Source organism: Pelophylax lessonae (genome assembly GCF_965119305.1).
Source record: "Pelophylax lessonae genome assembly, chromosome: 1".
NCBI lineage: Eukaryota > Metazoa > Chordata > Amphibia > Anura > Ranidae > Pelophylax > Pelophylax lessonae.
The window spans coordinates 586,851,307-586,874,080 of record NC_138768.1 but is presented as its reverse complement, the minus strand read 5'-3'; the positions used below and the strand labels follow the sequence as shown (position 1 = coordinate 586,874,080).

The following is a 22,774-nucleotide window of genomic DNA, read 5'->3' as shown; positions in this document are numbered from 1 at the left end:
CAGTGTCCGTCAACATGAGGATGATGTCATCCGCAAATAGACTTATCTTATGGTGTGTGTTCTCAATAGAAAAACCAGATATGGCAGGGTTGGACCGAATAGATTCCGCTAGGGGTTCAATGATAAGGTTAAATAAAGAAGGGGATAGTGGGCAACCTTGCCTAGTGCCGTTCGTTATGTGAAACGGTTTTGAGAGGACACCAGAGGTGTTGACTTGAGCCGAGGGGTTTGAGTATAGTGCGGAAATGGCCATGAGAATGGGACCGGAGAAGCCGAATTTTCTCAGGGTAGAGTACATATATCCCCAATGGACCCTGTCAAAGGCCTTTTCCGCATCTATAGTCAATAAGACTGAAGGGATTTTGTGGAGATTTGCATAGTTGGTAACGTCTAGGACTCTTCTAGTAGCGTCGGATGTATGGCGGCCTGGCATAAACCCCATTTGATCTGACCCTATGAGAGTGGGCAATACACATTGAAGGCGCTTGGCTATAATTTTGGCATAGAGTTTGGCGTCCGAGTTGAGGAGGGAGATCGGGCGAAAATTAGCAGGGGTCGTAGGGTACTTACCCGGCTTTGGGAGGGTGGAAATGTAGGCTTTGAGCATGTCATGTGGGAGGGAGCCACTAGCAGTAGCTTTCGCGAAGACCTCAACCAGATGAGGGGCTAGGGTGTGCGCGAATTGCTGGTAGTACTCATTGATGAGACCATCAGGGCCTGGGGATTTACCCTTAGGTAGGGTCTTTATAACGTCCAAGACTTCTTGCACGGTGATGGTCAGGTTCAGAGAGTGAAGTTGGGCATCCGTAAGGGAGGGTAGAGTGAGAGATCGTAAAAAACGATTAATGGCATGGTCAGTGGGTTGGCCCTCGTCAGGACAGTCTTTGAGGTTATACAAGGAGGCATAAAAGTCAGCAAAAGCGTCAGTTATAGCTTGGGGGTGAGACACCTTTTGTGCAGAGGACGCGTCTAATAAAAAAGGGATAAGGGTTTTAGCCTGCTTCTGTTTGACCCTAGAAGCCAGATGTTTGCCTGCCTTATTGGCTTGTGTATAATGGGACTGTTTAAGGTGGTTGAGAAGTCTATCCGATTGCTCCAAAAACAATAAGCGAAGATCATGCCTGAGACGTGTCAACGTGGATGAATGAGCATCCGAGGGAGACTGTTTATTTAAAGATTCCAGGGTATGAATTTGGGATAGGACATCTGTCACCCGCTTTTGATGTTGCTTCCTCGCCCTCGCCTGCTGTTGGATGCACACACCCCTAATAAAGGCCTTGTGTGCGGCCCACAGCACCCAAGGGTCCGAGACAGAGTTCGTATTGAATTTGAAAAATTCACTAAGATGCTTTTTGATATGCGTCTGGGAGGGGGTGCTCTGCAAGATCTTGCTGTCGCATCTCCAGAGGAAGGTCATCCGAACCGGTGTCCCCTCCTCGATGGTCAGTTCAACTGCAGCATTATCCGACCATGTAATATCCCTGACCATCGAGGAGGTGGACTTCTCCAGGAGATAGAAATCAGCGACAAAACAAGTCAATGCGAGAGTAAGAGTGGTGGCGATTGGAATAAAACGAGTAGTCTCTCTCGGATGCATGAAAGCATCGCCAAACGTCGAACAAACGTTCTGAACTCAACAAAGAACTCAAAGAGACGCGTTGGCCCTCGGAAGGACACGAGGAGTCCAGCCCAGGGTCGACAACTAAGTTGAAATCGCCACACATCAATAAATGCCCATACTTAATCCTGTGGACTGGTTTAAGTAACCTGCGGAGAAAACGAAGCTGGTGAGTATTTGGGGCATATAGTGTCACAATCGTCAAGGGAATGTTGTTGACATCGCAAGTAAGGATGATGTAGCGTCCAGAAGGATCTGTAATAGAAGATTTTAGGTGGAAGGTCAGGGTGTCCCTCAAAGCCAGCATCACTCCCGCCTTTTTGTCTGGACCGTTGGCAAGAAAGACGTGGGGAAAGTTCCTATGTAGGCAGGGGGGGTGGTTGTTGGACTGAAAGTGCGTTTCTTGCACCGCAACTATATCCGCCTTGCTGTCACGCACTTCTCTCCATAGGGAGTGCCGTTTGGCCGGATGGTTCAGGCCATTAGCGTTAATGGTTAGACACTTTACAGTCATGGTGGTCGAAGGGGAAGGGCGGTGAAGTTGAGGTGCAGTGCGACTGTACAAAAGGCATCAGAGAGTCGTGCGAGGCGTGCTGTAATAGGGTAACTCGACAACCAAGAAATTGCCCAAGGCATCAGTGGATATGGAGTGAGGATCAGGGGATGACGGACATAAACCGGGGATAAAACCAGGAGGAACAGGAATAAGAAAAGGATTGTCTCAGCAATCCGGGAACAGTCAAAGCTGTCGCAAACAGACTGGAGGGCCATATAGGAGTGAAACATCCTAAGGCCTAGGACACTGACATGTCGTATAATCCTGAAGATGGGGTGAGTCCCGACCGTTTTCACTTAGATTTGGCCGAGCGTTTCCGAGAGACCAGGTGCCAAGGTTCTTCTTGGTGTACAGGATGCGGTGGTATAGCAGAGCCCGACTCAGGGAGTGGAATGATGTTCCATGACCGTAGAGCTGATAGGCCTTCCTCAAGGGTCCGGATCAGGACAGTGGAGCCTCCATGCGTGATAAGCAGGTTGGCCGGATATCTCCATTTGTGGGGGATGTTGTTGTTTCATAAGGCCTTAGTGATGGTGGCTAAGTTACGTCTACTTTGGAGCGTGTGCCTAGAGAGATCCGGCAACAATTGGAGGCTTTGGTACTGAGCCGGCAGGGATGGTGCGTTACGGACAGCCCTCATAAGTTGGTCTTTTATGTGGTAAAAGTGGACTCTCAGCAACACATCCCTGCGTAGGTCCCCCGCGATGAAAGATGGCTTTGAAAGTCTGTGGACCCTATCAATCAGGAGGTCAGAGGCTGACGCAGTGGGCAGTATGGTTTGGAAAAGGGTAGTAACATAGGGCAACAGTTGGTCTGGAGGAACCGATTCTGGAATGCCGCGGATCTTGACGTTGTTCCTTCTGGAACGGTCCTCCAGATCAGCCACCTTGTTTTTCAACCAATGAATGTCATCCCTTTGTGCATTAAAGGCATCCATCATTATAGGAGGATGCCTGTGTAGAAACTGCACGTTCCACAGTGTCCACTCTGGAGCCCAGGGTCTGTACCTCAGTTTTGTACTGATGCATGCATGCCATCATGTCTGCATGCATGGACGTTTTTAGAGTAAGGAGCATGTCCTTGATGAGAGAGACAGAGACAGGTTGGTCCCCAGAAGGAAAGGTAGCGAAAGGGTCCGGAGCAGCCTGGGAGACAGTCAGTGGAGCAGAGGGGGACAAGGAGGTATGCATACCTGGGTGTTGTAGAGGTCTAGGAGGGGAGGCCGTCCTGGGTCTATTCTTGACTGGGCTCCTGGAAGATGGGGACAAAGGAGGAGAAGGCGGTGATGTGGAGCCAGATGATGTCCCGCTATCAGGGTTTGCCACCATCCGTGTGGGGTGAGAGGAGGATGTCAGCGGCTGCTGCTGGCTCTGCAAGTTGCGGCTCGTGGGATGGCGCGGTCTGCCGCCGCCATCTTTCTGGAGACCAGGGGCAGCGTGGAGGAAGAAGCCCTCCAGCTTATTAAGCTGGCCGGGGTCTTTCTTGCGGCGGGTCATCGGCTCTGCGGAGCTCGGGAGGCAGGCTGGCTCAATGCGGGGTTCCGGCAGTCGGTCGGGAGCCGTAGGTGCGGGCAGTGTCCGTGGTGGCTAGTGGAGCGGGAGCTCTAAGCGGCCATTCACTCCGGCGGAAGCCACGCCCTCTAATTTCTTCAATTCTTGATAAGATCTGTGAGAATGGTACAGAATTTTTCTTCCAATTGAAAACTATAGTCCAAAGTGTGGCAACACATATGGTGTGAATTAACTGCATAAGGGGGGTTCACATTTTCATTTATTTTATTTTCATTTTTTTTTCACTAACCACTAGATGGCTTTCCGGTTTAGATTATCCTTCATTGTCCCCTTGTGACATTCTTTGAAGGGAACGAAGGGAGTTGTTGCTCGTTCAAATGGGGGAAGAGGTTGACCCAGCACGCGGGCGTTCCGTGGGCATACCTGGGTTCCTGTTCGTTGGGGGCCAGGGTGTGTCTGATCCACGTGCACCTTCATTGCCTTGGTTTTGCGTGGCGTCGGGACCCTGTGGCATCAGAGTACGCATGAGACGAGCATGCATGCGTCCTGGGCTTTGCCTGTGGCGCGCATGCATCCGCCACACAGGACTGGCGCTGCAGCCCAGGGGTTCCATTGGGTATCCTCTTTGGGGTCTGTGCCACTCCACAGCGTAATCAAGCTGGGCGTGGTGTGAGGAGCATTTCAGAAGCCCCTCTAGTCAGCTCATTCCATCGGCGTCTAAACTGGGGCACAGACGTGGTCCACAAACAGCAGAAGGTGAAACCCTGCAGGTGGGTGACTGTTTTTCAGCAATCTGTCCCCCTTTTTACCAAATTAAATAACCTTTATATCCTCTCGTTTTATTACTAGATCTGTAGAGGATTTGTCCTCCACTAAAATGTAATTTAAATAGTGGTTCTATAGGGGATTAATGATCCCTTAGTTGAAGCATATGAATATTCTGGCAAGTATTTTATCTACCTTATTTAATTATATTTTAATGTGCCCATATTATCCCATTATTGTATAGATTCCCAATATGTAATAAAATTATGCTAATGAACTTATACTGCTTTCAATTAGTATCAAATACACTCCCTTGATACTGGGTTAGTGTGGGGAATGGCTTATTCCTATTTTACCATGTAACACAGAGTACATGGTTAGTAGTGGGGACACATCTGTTTCTCCCCTCCTACGGCCAGCACATGAATGCCACATCCACGTCGTGTGTGTTTTTCTTTATGTTCGCTAAATATTTAAACATGGATTTTTTGGACTTTCCTTCCTTTGGATCAGTATGCCTATCAATGGTGAACAGCAGGAAGATGCCTCTCAGTCAATCTGTACTTATTTTGTATATACTCCTTTTGAATTTTCTATATGTTGCATTTTGTATATTTGTTACCAGTTATTATTTCAGGTACTTATATAGCGCTGTCAATTTACGCAGCGCTTTACATATACATTACACATTCACATCAGTCCCTGCCCTCAAGGAGCTTACAATCTAAGGTCCCTGACTCACATTCATACATACATACATACATAGTAGGGCCAATTTTTTTTTTTTTACAGGATCCAATTAACCTACCAGCATGTCTTTGGAGTGTGGGAGGAAACCGGAGTGCCCGGAGGAAACCCACACAGGCACAGGGAGAACATGCAAACTCCAGGCAGGTAGTGTCGTGGTTGGGATTCGAACCAGCGACCCTCTTGTTGCTAGGTTAAAGTGCCAACCACTACACCACTGTGCCGCCCAGTTGAAATAAATACTTATCTCCGTTTACAATGACCATATTCAAAATTTATCCATCTAGGTGTGATAATATTCCCTGAAGAAGTCGAATTGGCAAAACATTTTGTGATTTTCACCCCACTTTTACTACTAACAGTTGATCTCATTTGTCAACATCTGTAACAACCTGATCTAGTAATTTTATAACATGTCCTTGTGTATATATGTACTTTTTGCTACATCTATATATTTAAACAAAAGATTATATATTTTTATGTGTGTGTCTGAAATTGGGTTATTGGCTCCTTAAAAATACCAGCGCCTGACGGGAGCATGTTTTCTTGTGTCCCATTTCTAAACTGATGGGATGCGGTGCTTGTGAGCTTTCCTCTGACAAACTCCCTCATGATCCCATTAGAGAGAAACAGGAAACAGTAAAGATGAATAGCGGCAGAATCATAATGGTAACTATGCTGTATGACCGTTTTGTGAAACTGTGGGGCCAATAGCAAGTTTTCCCATCCTAGGTGCTTACCTCAGGGTCAGTGAAGGAAAAAATCCATTATGGCCCTTTCACACAGGCGTCCTGCATGCCCGTATATCATCCTATTTTTTTTTGCGGATGATATACGGACATAATGTATGTCAATGGCATTGCGGATGTCAGCGGATGACCATCCGCTGACATCCGATTTTCGTCCTTTCAGTTCTGTTCCTTTTTTGGAACGGAACAGAACCCTATTTTTGTTCCGTTTAAAAAACGGAACGGATGCAAAAATCGGATGTCAGCGGTGTCATCCGCAATGCCCATAGACATACATTATGTCCGTATATCATCCGCAAACGTATGGGATGATATGCGGACATACGGAGCGGATGACACAAGTGTCACCCGCTCCGTGAAAAAAAAAAAAACGCCGGAGCGGATCGCAATGTGGTCCGTTCCGTGTGAAATAGCCCTTAGACTGTCTTGATTATTATCAATAACGCTTAGGTTTTTTGTTTATTTTCTTTGTTTTTTTGCTCAGATTTTTTACGATGGGTATTGCAATGTGGAATATAAAATGTGGGACCAGCATTTATTTTTTAGAGGCAAGTTTGCAGTCTCTTACCACTTTAGAAATATGTCTCAAGTCTCTCAGCAACTCCTGCAGCATATCAACAGTGTCCAACTATCTACTATATGACCAGTCTGACAGTTTTTTTGCAGCATTGCATACACTGAATACATTTTTGTACAGCATTTTGGGGATTTCAGTGCCTGCTCTGGTTTACCACCACTAAGGTCAACTGTTTGTGTATGTTTAAAATCAAAATTGAAAAATCGAATGCATAATAAAAAAAAAATAGGACATACCCTTATCATCAAAGCGAGCTATACCAGCAGCTACAGCATCTTCCAATGTGTCTGTGGATTGAATTAGCTGTAATAATATTAAACATGGGTTGAAAGTTGCAACAAATGTAACACTATAGTAATATGTTTATCTACATGAATTTAAATAGTTTGACCTTTCTAAATAAGGTCCCGTTCACACTGGGGCGATCCGACTTGCCGGGGCGACCTCATAGGTCATGGCGCGCTGCTCGCACCGCGACCTCGGAGCGGCCGGCACGGACTTCATAACATTGAAGTCTATGCAGGTCGCTCCGGGTCGCCCCAAAGAAGCTCCGGACCCTTTTTCTAATTAGGAGCGACTTGTGTCGCTCCTATTAGAACGGGTCCACAGCTTCTCTATGGCAGGCGACCTACGGCGACCTGTCAGGCGACCAGGTCGCCTGACAGGTCGCCCCAGTGTGAACGGGGTCTAATAGGATATATTATTATTTTGCTTAAAAAATAAAAAAAAAAAACAAACACACACCACACACAGCTGTTACTGTTCATTCCCACCATCACATAAGATGTCAAAAGCTGAGCTCAAAGCTCCTGAGTCAGGGAAGAGAAAGCACACGTGATGGTGTTTGTTTTAGAGAAAATGCTGGCTTTTATGATGGTGCAGGTAAGCAGTAATGGCTGGGAGAGTGTCTTAGCAAAGTCCTAGCAACAAGACAGGGTGGGATGGTGCCAACTCTGGGAGGATTTCAGTCAGGCTTAAGGATGTATAAAAATGGTTTGTTTTTATCTACACACACCTTACTTGCATAGGAAATTTTTTGGTGAACTAGGTCTTTAACTGCTTCCCATCTACCCTATAGCAGTTTTACTGCTACACGGTGGCAGCTGTGTGCCGGATCACACACACATTTTAAAATATAAATATAAATATATATATATACACACACACACACATATATATACACACACACACGATCTCGCACTTCCGAATAGGGGGTGCCAGGTACCCAATGCCTGGTACCCGCCAATCAGGCAGCGACTCAGGTCTGCGATCTGCCTATGTATACAAGGCAGATAGCCGGTCTGACAGGAGGAAGGGATGGAGTTTGTGTCCCTGCAAAACAGTGTAAAAATTGTCTCTTTCCCCTAGTAAAAGCACCTCAAACAGTTCATATAAAAACACTGGATTGGATAGGTACACAATTAACCCTTTGATTGCCCCTGAGGACCCCTACCAAGTAAGTGTCATTTGTACAGTGACAGTGCATATTTTTTTTAGCACTGATCATTGTATTATTGTCACTGTTTCCCAAAAACGTGTCAGAATGTCAGCCGCAATATTGCAGTCCCGCAATAAGCCACTGATCGTCGCCAATACTAGTAAAAATATCCCATAGTTCATATAAATTTTGCGCCAACCAATCAACATACGCTTATTTGCAATTTTTTTTACCAACATTTTTAAACAAATTTGATTTTCTTCACCTTTTTTATTGAATAGGTTTTATAGCAGAAAGTTAAACTTTTTTTATTTATTTTTTTTTAATTGTAGGCCTTTGTAGTGCAAAAAATAAAAATGGCAGTGGTGATAAAAGAAAGCACTATTTGTGGGGGGGGAAAAAATTACAAAATTTATTTGGGTACAGCCTCACATGACCAAGCAATTGTCAGTTAAAATAACGCACTGCTGTATTGCAAAAAAAAATGGCCTGGTCATGAACCCTTTACTAGATAAACCAGGAATGTTTATACTTTATTCTAAGGCATTTCAACTGTGAACCTAGCCTGAGCCTTGGGTCAGTGAGTGAACCAAATTTTGATTTATCATTGGGTAGCAAAGTCAGTCACTGCAAACAAGCTTACAACAGGAGAGAAAACTGACCTGGTCAGTATGCTATGTATTTACATATAAGTTTCTCAAGCATCTGGTGACCTTGCAAGGATAGGTTTCCTTTTTGTTTAATAGGATACCTTCTTAAATATGGAAAAAAAAAACACAATCAGGCTAGATTTTAATTGCACCACATTACTTGCAATAGTTCTTCACTGGTCCTTTGAGGGAAGATTTCTTGAAGCTTTTGGAGTTTATCTTTGGTCCCATCGTTAACCTGAGATTTATTTGTTGCAGTAGTCGTTTTGGGAGGAGGGCATTCATCTGCTGAATCATCTGTGGCAGATTCCGAAACCCCATTCCTTTAACAAAAAAAGGACAACGTTTTAGATGAGTAGGTTCATATGAAAACCACAGCTACCTAACAGATTAGGGACTTTTAGCGCCGGTTCACACTGCAGCGACGCTACTTCGCACCGCGACCTCCGAGGTCGCGGTGCGAGCAGCGCGCCGCTACCGTGGAGCGGCCGTCACAAACTTCATAACATTGAAGTCTATGGCTGTCGCCTCCGGGTCGCCCCAAAGAAGCTCCGGACCCTTTTTCTAGGTCGGAGCGACTTGTGTCACTCCTATTAGAACGGGTCTGCAGCTTCCCTATGGGAGGCGACCTGCGGCGACCTGTGAGGCGACCAGGTCGCCCTAGTGTGAACCGGCACTTCTACTTGAAAAAGTATCCAGTCCTGAGGAAAACAAAAAACTTTTGTACACACTGGAAAATCCTCAGTCTTTAACCTACTACCTACAAGAGGATTGGACACTGGTAAAGACAACAAAACTGTAGGTCAGCCCAGGATAACTCTCTACCACTACCACCATGCCTCAGGTTTGTAGTAAAACAGTACCAACAGCACAATAAGAAATATGGTTGGAACCTGTATTCCTTAATGGAAAAGAATATTTCAGTGAGTACACAAATCCTATTTCTTCCTCATCCTTTGAGGAACAGGACATTTTTCACCTTTGGTTTATCCAAAAGCAATCCAACATAGGGGTGGGAAACACAGCAAACAACCGCTAACAGGCCAACTGAAAGGCTGGAAGCTGCCTGCAGCTCAAGAGATACCTGAATTACTTTACACTCAATGCTAGCATTTGATGAGAATGCAACCCCACCTGGTAAAAAAAACAAAAACCAGGTGACATCCTTGCATAGTGAAAACAGCCTTAGATGCCAGAAAGATTACAAAAAAAAATACCCAGACTATCAGCAAACGGCTGACAGCCATAGTCAACTGCTCCCAAACCCTCTCTAGCCTGGTGCTCCAGCGAGCGCAGACTGACAGTCACTGCTGTCTGCTCAGAGCGGAATGAAAACGGAGCCCATATTACCACCATTACACCTAGGATCCAGTGAGAGAAAACCTTTCTATAGTAACTTATAAATAAGTATTATGAGCCTGAGGAATTGTGTAGGAGGATCTAGGTGTGGCTGAAAGGAATAATCTTGATTGGGTCATGGTGTGAATGGTCTGGACAATTGACGATGTTCTTTGACGACAATGCTGTAATTTTTATATTGATCGTGTTCAATTTGTCTTCTGTATTTGTTCTACTAATGAAATAACTACTAGCTATACTGCAGTTGCCACTAACCAACCTCTGATTCTGTGGTTACTCCATTGATGAAGGTAGTTTGAGGCAGGTGTTCCCTTTGGAAAAGAGTACAGTGATCAAGCTGAAGTACAACTCCTAAAACCTGCCACAAGAACTATGGCAGACACAACCTGGTCCTGAAGACCTCAAATAACTAAATACAGATCTATCTGTGCAGAAACACAGAAAGTGAAGAGCTTAGGAGGGAGCGGAAAGCAAAGATTCAGTTTGTACCCCTAGAATATCACTCCTTGCATCCAAGCACCTCTGAGAGGCAAATGCACGTGTGCCAAGCCAGGCTGGTGCTCTTGCCTCCAGTAATATCCTTGATAATAATATCAATGACCAGTCGAAAAGTACACTGTCTCTCAAAGACCATACGGGGCAGGTGCCCTATGGTTGCAGGATACACAGACCAGCACTTTTTTTCCATACATTTTATTGAGAAATTGAACATGGAAAAACAGAGTTCACAGTGACTATAAGCAACTTGTACACTTAGATTAAAACAAACTTATTTTGTAACAAAATGTAACAAGGTGAACATTGTCTTTAAGTTAGAGTTGGGTTATAGTAACCCGTGCTTTAACTAAGAAAAGAGCAATCATGGCGGATAATATAAGACAAGGCAATTCTGAGAATGTGAAAAACGTATCCGTATTCTGGTAGGTTATCATATTAACAAAGTTTCATTACAATCTCCTTAATTGGAGGTAAGAGTGATATGTGTTGGTGTACGATTTGCGAACAGTTGATTATTCACCTCTATGTGGCCTGCACATAGATACAAAGGGTTAAAGTATGTTATAATCAGTTATGAGGTGACGGTAGAGCTGCACGATTCTGGCCAAAATTAGAATCACAATTTTTTTGCTTGGAATAAAGATCACGATTCTCTGTGTAACATCTTTTACATTATAAAAAAAAAAATGGGCTAACTTTACAGTTTTGTTTTATTTTTTTATTCATTAAAGTGTATTAATTGCGTTTGAAAGACTGCTACGCAAATACAGTGTGACATAAAAATTTACAACAATCACCATTCTATTCTGCAGGGTCTCTGCTAAAAAAAAAAAAATATATAAATGTTTGGGGGTTCTAACTACTTTTCTAGGAAAAATAAACTGATTTAACTTGCAAGCAACAAGTGTAGGAAAAAGGTTTAGTCTTTAAGAGGTTAAACTTATCCTTCGGCAGAGGGAAAGAAAAGATACAATGTAATCATTTGTGTTTACAGTTCAGTGGGAGACTAATGCTGATAGGCTTTTGTGGGAGGCTCTTTTTTTTTTTTTTGACAGCTGCTCCCTCACAGCTATGTAAAGAATCGAGCAAGTGTCATGTTAAGATCGTCAGGGGGAGTGAATCGCGATCTCGATTCTGTTACGATTAATCGTGCAGCTCTAGGTGACGGGGAGGCACACAGACCAGCACTTTAACCAGAATGAGCTACACATCTGTCTTGACAAAAGCCTGATGCAGAAGACAAGCCAAGGTGCTCCCTGCAGGTCATTCACAGCTGAAATCCTAAGCTCCAGCAATTTGCTCTATACACACTCATAAGTGAAGAATCAATTGCCACGGTGGAGAGATCTTTTGACCATTTTGCCATAGTTTATTTTTAAATTCACTGCCAGCATAAGGCGAAGGGCCAGGCTGGCCAAAAAGAGTTCAAAAAAGGGTTTCCATTCATTGGAAAGGTCTTTAAACACAGGAATGTCCCCTACTAGCATAGTTATCCCCTTAATAAAAGTTGACTACTAATAGATTCCCAGATGGAAAAGGGAACAACTCTAGTAAGCAATTGGAGGGTGTGAAAAGGTATGCATAGGTGTTTCCAATTCCTACAGAGAAAGACCTCAAAAAAGGGTGCAATTGAAAGGTTCTTGCAGCTTCAAGGGCTCTAAAAGCTTTTTTTTTTTTTAGCTACGAGGAAGCCACAAGGTCACATGACGTAAGGGGCCAGGAGGCGGGGCTTACGAGGTCATCGCACCAGGAACTTCGGTAGCTGTCATTTTACATGTGGTTTCCACAGAAGTTTATACTTAAATCGCAGTTCTGGCCTCGAAAACAACTTTGCACCAATCTGCTTTCTTTTTTTTCCCCTGAAAAAGAATTGGATAGTTGAAGGGGCGTGGCGACCGCTCATCAAGATGGCCGCATTCTAAAGTTGCTCTGCCGCGCGCCCAGGGAAAACTAAGCCGACTGAGACATCAGGCCCTGATCCGACACCGCTGACACCCGCCATACCTGTTGGAATAGCCGCTCCGCCATCCGCCATGCACAGGAACCGGACAGACCCACTCCCAGTGAAGAAACTGGACGATTATTTCTCCGCTCTCCAGCCGCCGAGTTTCCAGCAAAATGGCGGTGGGAGACCGCCCACGCCCACGCCGCCTCCTATGCCTCTAGCGTCCGGCGGAACGCCGATGATCTCACTGCAAATGGAGGATACAGATGCAATCTCACATAGATCGCAGGCATTAGACGCTGACACGGACTACGGAAACCAGCATCCCATCCACCCACAGCCCCCTGAAATCAAAACCGCGTATTGAAACCAGCACACGGAGGCGGATGATTCACACTGATGTACCAGACGACATGCAGGTACTTTTCACAGCCTCCAACACATGGCCTGACGCTTTTGCCCACTTTCCGACCACCGGCCAGCCTATCTCAGATGTAACTATGAAGGAAATGATGCATGCAGTGAGAGCTGCTCTTCATGCAGATCTGTTTACAGCTGTACAGCAATGCAGGGCGGAAGTACATGACTTAGGACAGAGTCCACTCCACGGAAACCAAACTTACTGAAGTGGCAGTTTCCTACAATGCCCTGGTTGAATCCCACAACACTCAGACGACCTTTTCCTGATTAAAAACAAGCTTGCAGACCTCGAAGACAGATCGCACAGGAATAATATCAAAAAGAATTAGATAGTTTACATTTTGTTTATTTACTTACCTTGTTTTTTAAGAAAATATACTCGCCCGCGCCGTCTCTTCCTGCTTACATTGACTCCTGGGAGACGAGCGTCATCGCTCCTAGGAGTCAATGCGCCTGCACTGCGCGTCACTTCCGGGGCAGGTGCGTCATTCCCTGCTAAACAGCTTCTGGGCATGCCCAGAAGCATTGCAGGGATGACGCCCCTGCCCCAGAAGTGACGAGCAGGGCCGGTGCAGGGCATTCTGGGACGTCACCGAAGAGGATGCTCCGGCTTCAACTGCCCACACCTGAGATGGCAGCGCTGGACAAAACATTTTCAAGTATTTCTTCTTAAAAGGTAAGTGAAACAGGGGACAGTTCAGAGGCCATCGTTGCTGAAATGCACTAGCCCTGACTGTCCCGGAAGTATTTTTAGCTAAAAACTGAATTTTTTCCACGCCAGGCGCTGGTCCACACCAGTTTGTAGGAAGGCCAACACCCTTGCCACCGAGAAGGAACGAGGAGGGAAGCCTCTGGATTCGCACCAGGCAAAATAAGCCTTCCAGGTACGGTAATAGATCTTACCGGACGAGGCTTTCCTAGCCTTGAGCAAAGTAGGAATGACCTCAGAAGAGAGACCCCCTGTCTCTCAGGACCTGGCTTTCAACAGCCATGCCGTTAAAGCCAGCGACTGAAAAGCAGGATGGAAGATCGGTCCCTGAGACAGTAGATCGTCTCGTAACGGTAGCCACCACGGAGGCTCGACGGCCAGTCGAATGATGTCCGCGTACCAGGACCGGCGTGGCCAGTCCGGGGCCACCAGAGTCACCAACTTCGGTTCCGAGACCAACCTGCGCAGGAACCTGGACAACAACTGAATCGGGGAAAAGCATACATCAGATGATACCGATGCCAAGGCACCACCGGCGCGTTCTTGCCACGAACCTCCCTACCTTGTTGTTTAGCCGGGACGCGAACAAATCCACATCCGGGGATCCCCATTCGCACACAGCATTTGAAAAACCTGCCCCCAGCTCTCCACACCCGGAATGTGAACTGCCGAAATTGCCGGGACGCGAGTCTCGTCCCAAGACAGAATGCTGGTCACTTCCTGAGCCGCCCGGGCACTCCTGGTGCCCCCTTGGTGATTGATGTAAGCCACCGCAGTCGCATTGTCCGTCTGCACCCGTACAGGGCGGCCCTGAAGACGATCCGACCAATGGAGCAGGTACAGCCTGATCGCTCTCAATTCCAAGATGTTCATCAGTAGGGATGATTCCTCCACCGACCAAGTGCCCTGGGCAGACAGGTTGCCCAGTTCGCCACTGAGGAAGGGGCACGGCCTCGAAACGCATCAGCCCTCCGTCTACATGAGACATTGGACTTTTTTATTGATGCTGCTCTTTGGAATGGATATGCTGGTCTATCACGCATGGTTGTGAGTAGTCGATTTTAAAACATATTAAAAGCCCGCTGAGGATAATGCACTAGGCTGGCAACGGCCAGAAGGATTTCCCCTCCGCTACAGCCGGGGACCGAAGCCACCACAGAAGATCCACTCTGGTTTGGTGACTCAGAGACCCCCTCAGGTCCAAGGACTGAGGGAGCCTGTCCCACCTGGCCAGTATCTCCGCTTGGAGAGACCGCGTGTGAAACTGTGCAAACGGTATCGCCTTGAAGGCTGACACCATCAATCCCAGGGACCACATACAGGTCCTGAGCGACGAGGACTCGTTGTCCCTGAGGGACCTGACCTCGCTCTGCAGGGTCCGGAGCTTGTCCCTCGGCAGAAACACCTTCACTTGGGCGGAGTCCAAGACCATTCCCAAATATGGGAGACGAACCGAAGGAGACAAAGTCGACTTCTGAGCATTGATGGTCCATCCGAACTCCTGGAGCATCTGAACCATAGTGGACAGATAGCGCAGCAGGCTCTGACTGGCACACGATCTTAAAAGGAGATCGTCCAGATAACCCAAGACCGCAATGCCCTGTGCCCGTAATAGGCCCAGAACAGGAGCCAGCACTTTGGTAAACACCCTTGGAGCCAAAGCAAGACCGAAAGGTAACGCCACAAACTGATAGTGTTCCTACGCGATAGCGAAATCGGAGGTACCTCTGATGACCCTCGATTTTAGGGATGTGTAAATACGCATCCTTTAGGTCGATCGAAGCCAGGAAATCTCCCAGACTCAGGGAGGCCACCACCGAGCGGAGCGATTTCATGCGGAATTTTTGAACGCGCACAAATCGGTTCAAAGCTTTTAAGTCCCGAATCGGACGCACCTTGCCCTCCTTTCTGGGCACAGTGAACAGATTGAGTAAAACCCCCGAAATCTGTCCCGATGTGGCACCGGGACGATTACCCCCTGGGCGAGTAGATCCTGAACTGCCCGATGAAGATCTTGCAGCTGATCTGGGGTTAAATCAAAATTTGAGGGAAAGAATCTGTCCCCTGGTCGCGAAAGGAATTAGATCTTGTAACCTGATCGAATGATTTCCTGAACCCACCTGTCCGGAATCCGGAGCAGCCAAGGTTGGAGGAAACCGTGCAGACGTCCCCCCACCCCTGAAACGGGTGAGGACGCCCCTTCAGGCAGTGGCGGACTGTGTCGCCGCACCAGCCTGGGCGACTTTTGGCTTGCCCGCCCAGGACTTTCTCTGGCCACCCTGGCCCTTGAAAGGTTTCCCCTTGTCCTGCGCCTTGAAGGCACGAAAGGACCCCTGATTTGGTTTAAAGGAGGGGCCCCGCTTACCGCGGAAAGACTTACCCCTAGGATTCTGGGGCAACAGAGTGCTCTTGCCCCCAGTGACAATTCATCCAGGGATTCTCCAAAAAGACGAGACCCAGCATAAGGGATGTCAGACACAGTCTTCCTGGAAGTCTGGTCAGCAGCCCAGCTTTTTAACCATATCAAGCAGCGATTAAGTACTGCGACGATAGATAAGCGCACAGCTAAGGGGGGCTCATTCAAGGCCCCATCGCACAAATACATGACCCCTATCAGCCCTCTGTAGGTTGATAATTTTCATTTCCATTTTTTTTTTTTTTTTTTTTTTAAACACAGTACCCAGTCCATATCAGTATAGATATCCAGCATGATTTTTCCCCATTGAGATCCAATGTGTTTTTAAAGTGTTCCTTTACATTTTTTTAAGACTTGTTAAAAACAAAGTAATTTACATAGACACCTGTAGGGGGCTGTCCCACTGGTCCAATACCCCCCTGCTATCAGCATTCCCAACTCAGTTTGGAAGCAAGCAGTTAAAGTCCAAAAAAACCCAAAAAGAGGGGCGGGGTGGCGACTGCCACAGGACTCAGAGAAAGGAATTTTACCGTAAGATTTTACAAAAATTCAGTTTTCCCTTACGTCCTCTGACAATCGCCGCCCCTCAATAGTCTTCACCAATGGGATGTCCCAAAGCAGTGTAGACATGAGGGGTGGGAAGCGCAACCGTCACAAAGGCACGCAGCACCCAAGTCAGAGAAAGGAACCTTATCTGAACAGAAAGGTAAAACCTCTGGATAACAGAAAAGCTCAACTGGAGCAAACAAACCAGGAAAGCAAATAAAAAGGGGGAAACAACCCCAACAGCCAGGGACCTGCAAAACGAGGGCCCCCTCAAGGCACTACGGCACACAGAACTTTGCGGGCAAAGGAAGCATCAGCAGATGCCAGAACATCTAGTTTGTAGAATTTGGAAAAGGTGTGCACAGACGACCAAGTCGCAGCCTTGCGCACCTGGGCCACCGAAGCCTGATGCCGGAAAGCCCAGGACGCACTCACCGCCCTGGTAGAGTGCGCCTTGACAGGGAAGGGCGGAACCCGTTCCCTAATCGAATAGGCCTGTACAATCGTCTGTCTGATCCATCTAGAAATGATTGCCGCAGACGCAGCCATACCCTTCCGAGGTCCCTCAGGAAGGACAAAAAGAATCAGACTGTCTGAAGGATCCAGTGGACAACAGGTAGACCCTGATCGCCCGGACTACATCCAAGGAATGCAAGGCACACTCCTTAGGATGCTTAGGATTCGCACACAGCGAAGGTAAGACAATATCCTCGTTAAGGTGAAAATCCGAAACCACCTTAGGAAGGAAAGATTGGTTAGGTCGTAAGACCACCTTATCCCTATGAACCACCAGGTAAGGGGAGCGGCAAGACAAGGCCGCCAACTCCGACACTCTGCGAGCAGATGTGATTGCCACCAGAAAGGCAGCCTTTCTCGTCAGGAGAGGCAGAGAAAATTTTCCTGATGTTTTCAAAGGGAGGACGTTGCAAAACAGACAGGACCAAGTTCAAGTCCCAAGGAGGTAAAGGTGCCCTCCGAGGAGGAGCCAAATGACGCACACCTTGAATAAAGGTGCATATCAATGAATGAGACGCCAAAGGGCGCATTAAAAAGGACGCCTAGAGCAGATAACTGGCCCTTAATAGTGGTTAAGCACAAGACGCTGGTCCACCCCAGATTGGCGGAAGGCTAACACCCTCGCCACTGAAAAGGAGCGGGGGATGGAGCAAATAAAAGTATTAAAATAGAAGAATGGCTGAGACCGTAGCCCGAGCAGAGGGATAGCCTATCTTACTCCTTAACTAGGCAGAAGACAAACTGAGTTGGGAATGCTGATAGCAGGGGGGTATTGGACCAGTAGGACAGCCCCCTACAGGTGTGTCTGTAAATTACTTTGTTTTTAACAAGTCTTATGCCTAGCTTGCTCCTGTGGATAAGAGGTCAATACCCATTGGTGAAGACTGTATGAGTGGGCGGCGACTGTCAGAGGACGCAAGAGAAAATTCTGTTTTGTCATTTAACATTACACTTTATTTAAAAAAATATGATTTTTGTAAGAACTTAACATAAAATCCTTTTTTTCTGAAGTTCGACAGATGCAGCTCCTTATCTTCATGACTCATATGGTTGTGCTCCTCCTTCTAGGAATAGGCACTAGGCAGGAGAAAACGCAACTATGCCTATGGGGGCTGTCCCTGCAGGCATAACCCCTCAGACTCCGCTATCATCAAGCAGCTTAGCTGCAAGCAATGTTTAGAAGACAAAAACCCCATACCTCAGAAGTAGAGGGGCGGGTGCTGCGTCTGTCGAACTTCAGAGAAAAGGATTTTACGGTAAGTTCAGACGCAGCTCGTTATCTTCATGACTTATAGGGATGTCCCAAAGCAGTATAATCATTAGGGGTGGGAAACACAGAAACAAAATGTATGTCTCCAATGGCTAAACTTAGCCAAGCAGATAACATGGAGCTCAACCAGGAATAACTGGAGCTCAGCCTGAAAAAATTGAACCCTCAAAAGAGAAACTAAAAACAGAGTTCTCTTTTAAACTGCAGCCTGCAAAACCTTGCGGCCAAAAGAAGCATCCGCGAATGCCAACACATCTACCTAGTAGAATTTTGTGAACGTATGCACAGACAACCAAGTTGCCGCGCTGCAAACTTGCAGCAATGACGCCTGATGGAGAAAAGCCCAAGAGGAGGCACTCACGGCTCTCGTAGAATGAGCCTTCACTGGGAAAGGAGGAACCTGACCCCTCAGTGAATAGGCCTGTACCACCGTCTGCCTAATCCATCTGGAAATGGTCGCAGCAGTAGCAGCCAATCCCTTACGAGGTCCATCAGTAAGATCAAAAAGAGAGAGTCTGATTTTCTAAAGGACTCAGTGGTCTCTAAATAAACCCTGATTGCCCGAATCACATCCAAAGAATGCAGGGCATTCTCCTTAGGATGCTGAGGTTTAGGGCAAAGTGAAGGCAACACAATGTCTTCATTCAGATGAAAATCAGAAACCACCTTAGGAACGAACGACTGATTAGGTCGAAGTACCACCTTATCCCTGTGTACCACCAGATAAGGCGATTGGCAAAAAAATTCAGATACCCTGTGGGCAGAATGGATCGCCACCAAGAAAGCAACCTTCTGACACAAAGAAAGCAGCGAAATCTCCCGAATTTTTTCAAAAGAAGGCTTTTTAACCGGTTGCCGACCGCCGCACGACTATATACTGCGGCGGTCAGCCCCGGCCAGGCAGAGTGACGTATCGGTACGTCACTCGCCTGTCACTGACTTGCGAGCCTATAGCGAGCGGGCGCGCGCCCGCCGAGGCGCGCGCCCGCCGCGGCTCGTTCACAGGCAAGTCAGTGCGTGTGACCGGCGGACTCGATGTCCGCCAGTCACACTGCGATCGCTCCTGTGAAGGGAGAAAGACAGAGCAGCTTGTGTAAACAAGCTGCCTGTCAGTTCTCCCTGTGTAAAAGTAAAGATCTGACCGTTCTACTATGTAGAACGGTTGATCTTTGCTTTTACACCAATAGCAATGTCCCTACACAGTAGAAAGCACGCCCCTAGGACACACTTAACCCCTCCCTGTCCAATAAAGTTAACCCCTTCCCTGCCAGTGTCATTTTTGCAGTAACAGTGCATATGTATAGCACTGATTACTGCAGTAATGTCACTGGTAACCCCAAAAGTGTCAAAAATGTCAGTCAAGGGTCCGATCTGTCCGCCGCAATGTCGCAGTACCGAAAAAAAAATCGCAGATCGCCGCCATTACGCGTTAAAAAAAAAAAACACCAAAAATGACAAAAATCTTTCTCTTTGTTAGTAAACGCGATAACTTTTGCGCAAACCAATCAAAATACGCTTTTTGCGATTTTTTTTACCAAACATAGGTAGCATAAAACAAATTGGCCGAAAAATGTTAAAAAATTTTGATTTTTACTTTTTTTTTTGGGGAATTTCATATAAAAAAATGTGAAAAATATTGTTATTTTTGCAAAATTTACGCTCTTTTTTTGTTTATAGCGCGTGATCAAAAAATCGCACAGGTGATCAAATACCACCAAAAGAAAGCTCTGTTTGTGGGAAAAAAAGGACGTCAAATTCGTTTAGGTACAGCGTCGCACGACCGCGCAATTGTCCGTTAAAGTCACGCAGTAAAAAATCGCAAAAAAAACCCCTGGTCCTTTAGCAGCCAAATCCTCCGGGGCTTAAGTGGTTAAGAACAGATAACACCAGATTTAGATCCCACGGATGTATCAGGGATCGCCTCGGAGGAGCCATATGGCGCGCTCCCTGGATAAAAGTATGGATTAGGACATGCGTGGCTAACAGGTAGGGCTGGGCGATTTTGCCTAAAAAAAAAATCTTCGATTTTTAAAGAAAAATTTGAGTTTCGATTCGATTTTTCGATTTTTTTTCCAATGCACTTAAAAAATGACTGCAGACATCAGATATAGTGTCAAAAGTGCAACTTTATTGCTATTTTAACTCCTCAAGAGTTAAAATGCATAGAATCCCAAAACAAAAAGTACACGCTGCCATGTTAATTTTTTGACTGTGTTGTTGTTCTTTTAATAGACTAGACATTAGACAGTAAAAGAAGACGCGGGGGCTGGCTCATATCGCGTTGAGCGGGGAGGGAGGAGAGCTCACTGTGTGGAGGGAGGACTGAGGAGAAGCGCTGCGGCTGTATATGTGTGTCTGACGGACCACCGCCGCGCCTTGATGTGACGTCAGCTGCGGGCGGTGCGTCTGTACAGGGGCTGCGCTGTGATAGGTACAGTCAGAGAACTCCCCAGTAGCCGGCCACCTTTTTTAGTTTGAAACGATTTTTTTCTACAATTGTTTTTTTTTTCTGCTTTTTTCCGCCTTTTTCCGCCTGCCCCCGCGTAACTACACACACCTGGGCTCAGCCAGCTTTTTTAGTTTTAAACAATTTTTTTTTTTCAAACGAGTTTTTTCTACAATTTTTTTTTTCTGCTTTTTTCCGCCTTTTTCCTCCCTTTTCCGCCTGCCCCCGCGTAACTACACACACCTGGGCTCAGCCAGCTACTAGTCCGCCGCACAGGAACCGAACTCTCCCCAGTAACGGACCACCGCCGCCGCGCCTGGATGTGACGTCAGCTGCGGGCGGTGCGTAATTTTCAGATTATTATTTTTAAGTGAAAATTCTTGAGAGACATACAAGGGGTACCATTGCAGACCTCTTTTTGGAAATGCTATTTGCTGTTCCAGTGATTTTAGTATGTTGTGTCACTGACCCAGAACTAGAATGCAGAGCGCTGCAGAACTAGCTGCGGCGCGCTGTGATAGGTACACAGAGAACTCCCCGGCCTGGATGTGACGTCAGCTGCCGGGAGAGGAAGGGGGCGGTGCGTCTGTACAGGCCAGGGGCTGTGATAGGATAGGTACTCCCTGCAGCTGACGTCACATCCAGGCCGGGGAGTTATCTGTGTACCTATCACAGCGCGCCGCAGCCCCTGTACAGACGCACCGCCCGCAGCTGACGTCACATCCAGGCGCGGCGGCGGTGGTCCGATACTGCGGAGAGTTCGGTTCCTGTGCGTCGAACTAGTAGCTGGCTAAGTCCAGGTGTGTGTAGTTACGCGGGGGCAGGCGGAAAAAGGAGGAAAAAAACAATTGTATAAAAAACTCGAGTTTTAAAAAAAAAATTGTTTCAAACTAAAAAAAAAAAAATCGATAAATCGATTTATCGCGTGCACCTTCAGCGAGTCACACAATGAAATGTACAATTTCCACGTACGATGGTAGATCTTCCTAGAAGTGGACATCCTAGCCTTCAAGAGTGTAGGAATCACAGAGTCAGAAAGACCCCTCTCTCTCTCTCTCTCTCTCAACACCGGACTTTCAACAGCCATGCCGTTAAAGCCAGCGACTGTAAAGAAGGATGGAAGATCAGACCTTGAGACAGCAGATCTTCCCTGAGAGGAAGTCTCCAAGGGGTATCGACGACCAGCCTTATCAGGTCTGCGTACCATGACTGGTGAGGCCAGTCTGGAGCCACCAGAATGACTGGAATGTTTTTCACCTCTATCCTGCGCAAAAGCCTCGGCAGGAGTTTCAATGGAGGAAATGCATAAATCAGCAGACACCAAGGAGCCACCAGTGCATCTGTGGCGTCGGCCAGAGGATCTCCAGACCTGGCTATGAATCTCTGTACCTGCTTGTTGAGGCAAAAGCCAAAACAGATCGACCTCGGGAGTCCCCCCACCGAACACACAGGAGGCGGAACACCTCCAGGTGTAGGGACCACTCCCCTTGATCCAACACTTGATGACTCAGGTAATCCGCCTGCCAGTTTTCCACACCTGGAATGTGTACAGCAGAGAGGGCTGGAACAAAGCTTTCCACCCAGACCAGAATTTCGGCTACATCTTTGGCCGCCAAGACACTCTTGGTGTCCCCCCTGGTGATTGACGTAAGCCACAGCCGTGGCATTGTCTGAATCTGAACCGGACAACCTTGCAGACGAGTCGTCCAATGACGCGCACAAAGCTTTTTCGCTTTGAGATCCAAAATATTTATCGAAAGTTTTGACTCTTCCATCGTCCAGGTACCCTGGGCACATAGCTGCCCCAGCCCGACAGGCTGGCGTCCGTGGTTACCACCGTCTATAGCAAAGGAAGGCACAGTGCTGGAGACTGAATCCACCACAACAGAGCAGATTTTGTGTTGTGGCTCTACCGAATCACAGAATCCAAGGACTTTGGATCCTTGCTTCATTTTACCAGAATCTCCCTTTGCAAAGGCCTTGTATGGAATGGAGCAAATGGAACCGCCTTGAAGGTCGATACCATCAGACCCCAGGC

The 22,774-nt window shown here is 47.0% G+C and overlaps 1 protein-coding gene across 1 annotated transcript in view; it reads right to left on the bottom strand.

The window, feature by feature from the left end:
- The window catches only part of SMARCAD1 (SNF2 related chromatin remodeling ATPase with DExD box 1), a 261,584-nt gene that overhangs the window by 189,931 nt on the left and 48,879 nt on the right, over positions 1-22,774 (bottom strand). Inside the window, exons 4-5 of the mRNA XM_082268551.1 lie at positions 8,772-8,934; positions 6,760-6,826 (exon numbers count right to left, since the gene is read on the bottom strand). Coding sequence (XP_082124677.1) covers positions 6,760-6,826; positions 8,772-8,934 — 230 coding nt within the window. The remainder of the gene's footprint in view (positions 1-6,759; positions 6,827-8,771; positions 8,935-22,774) is intronic.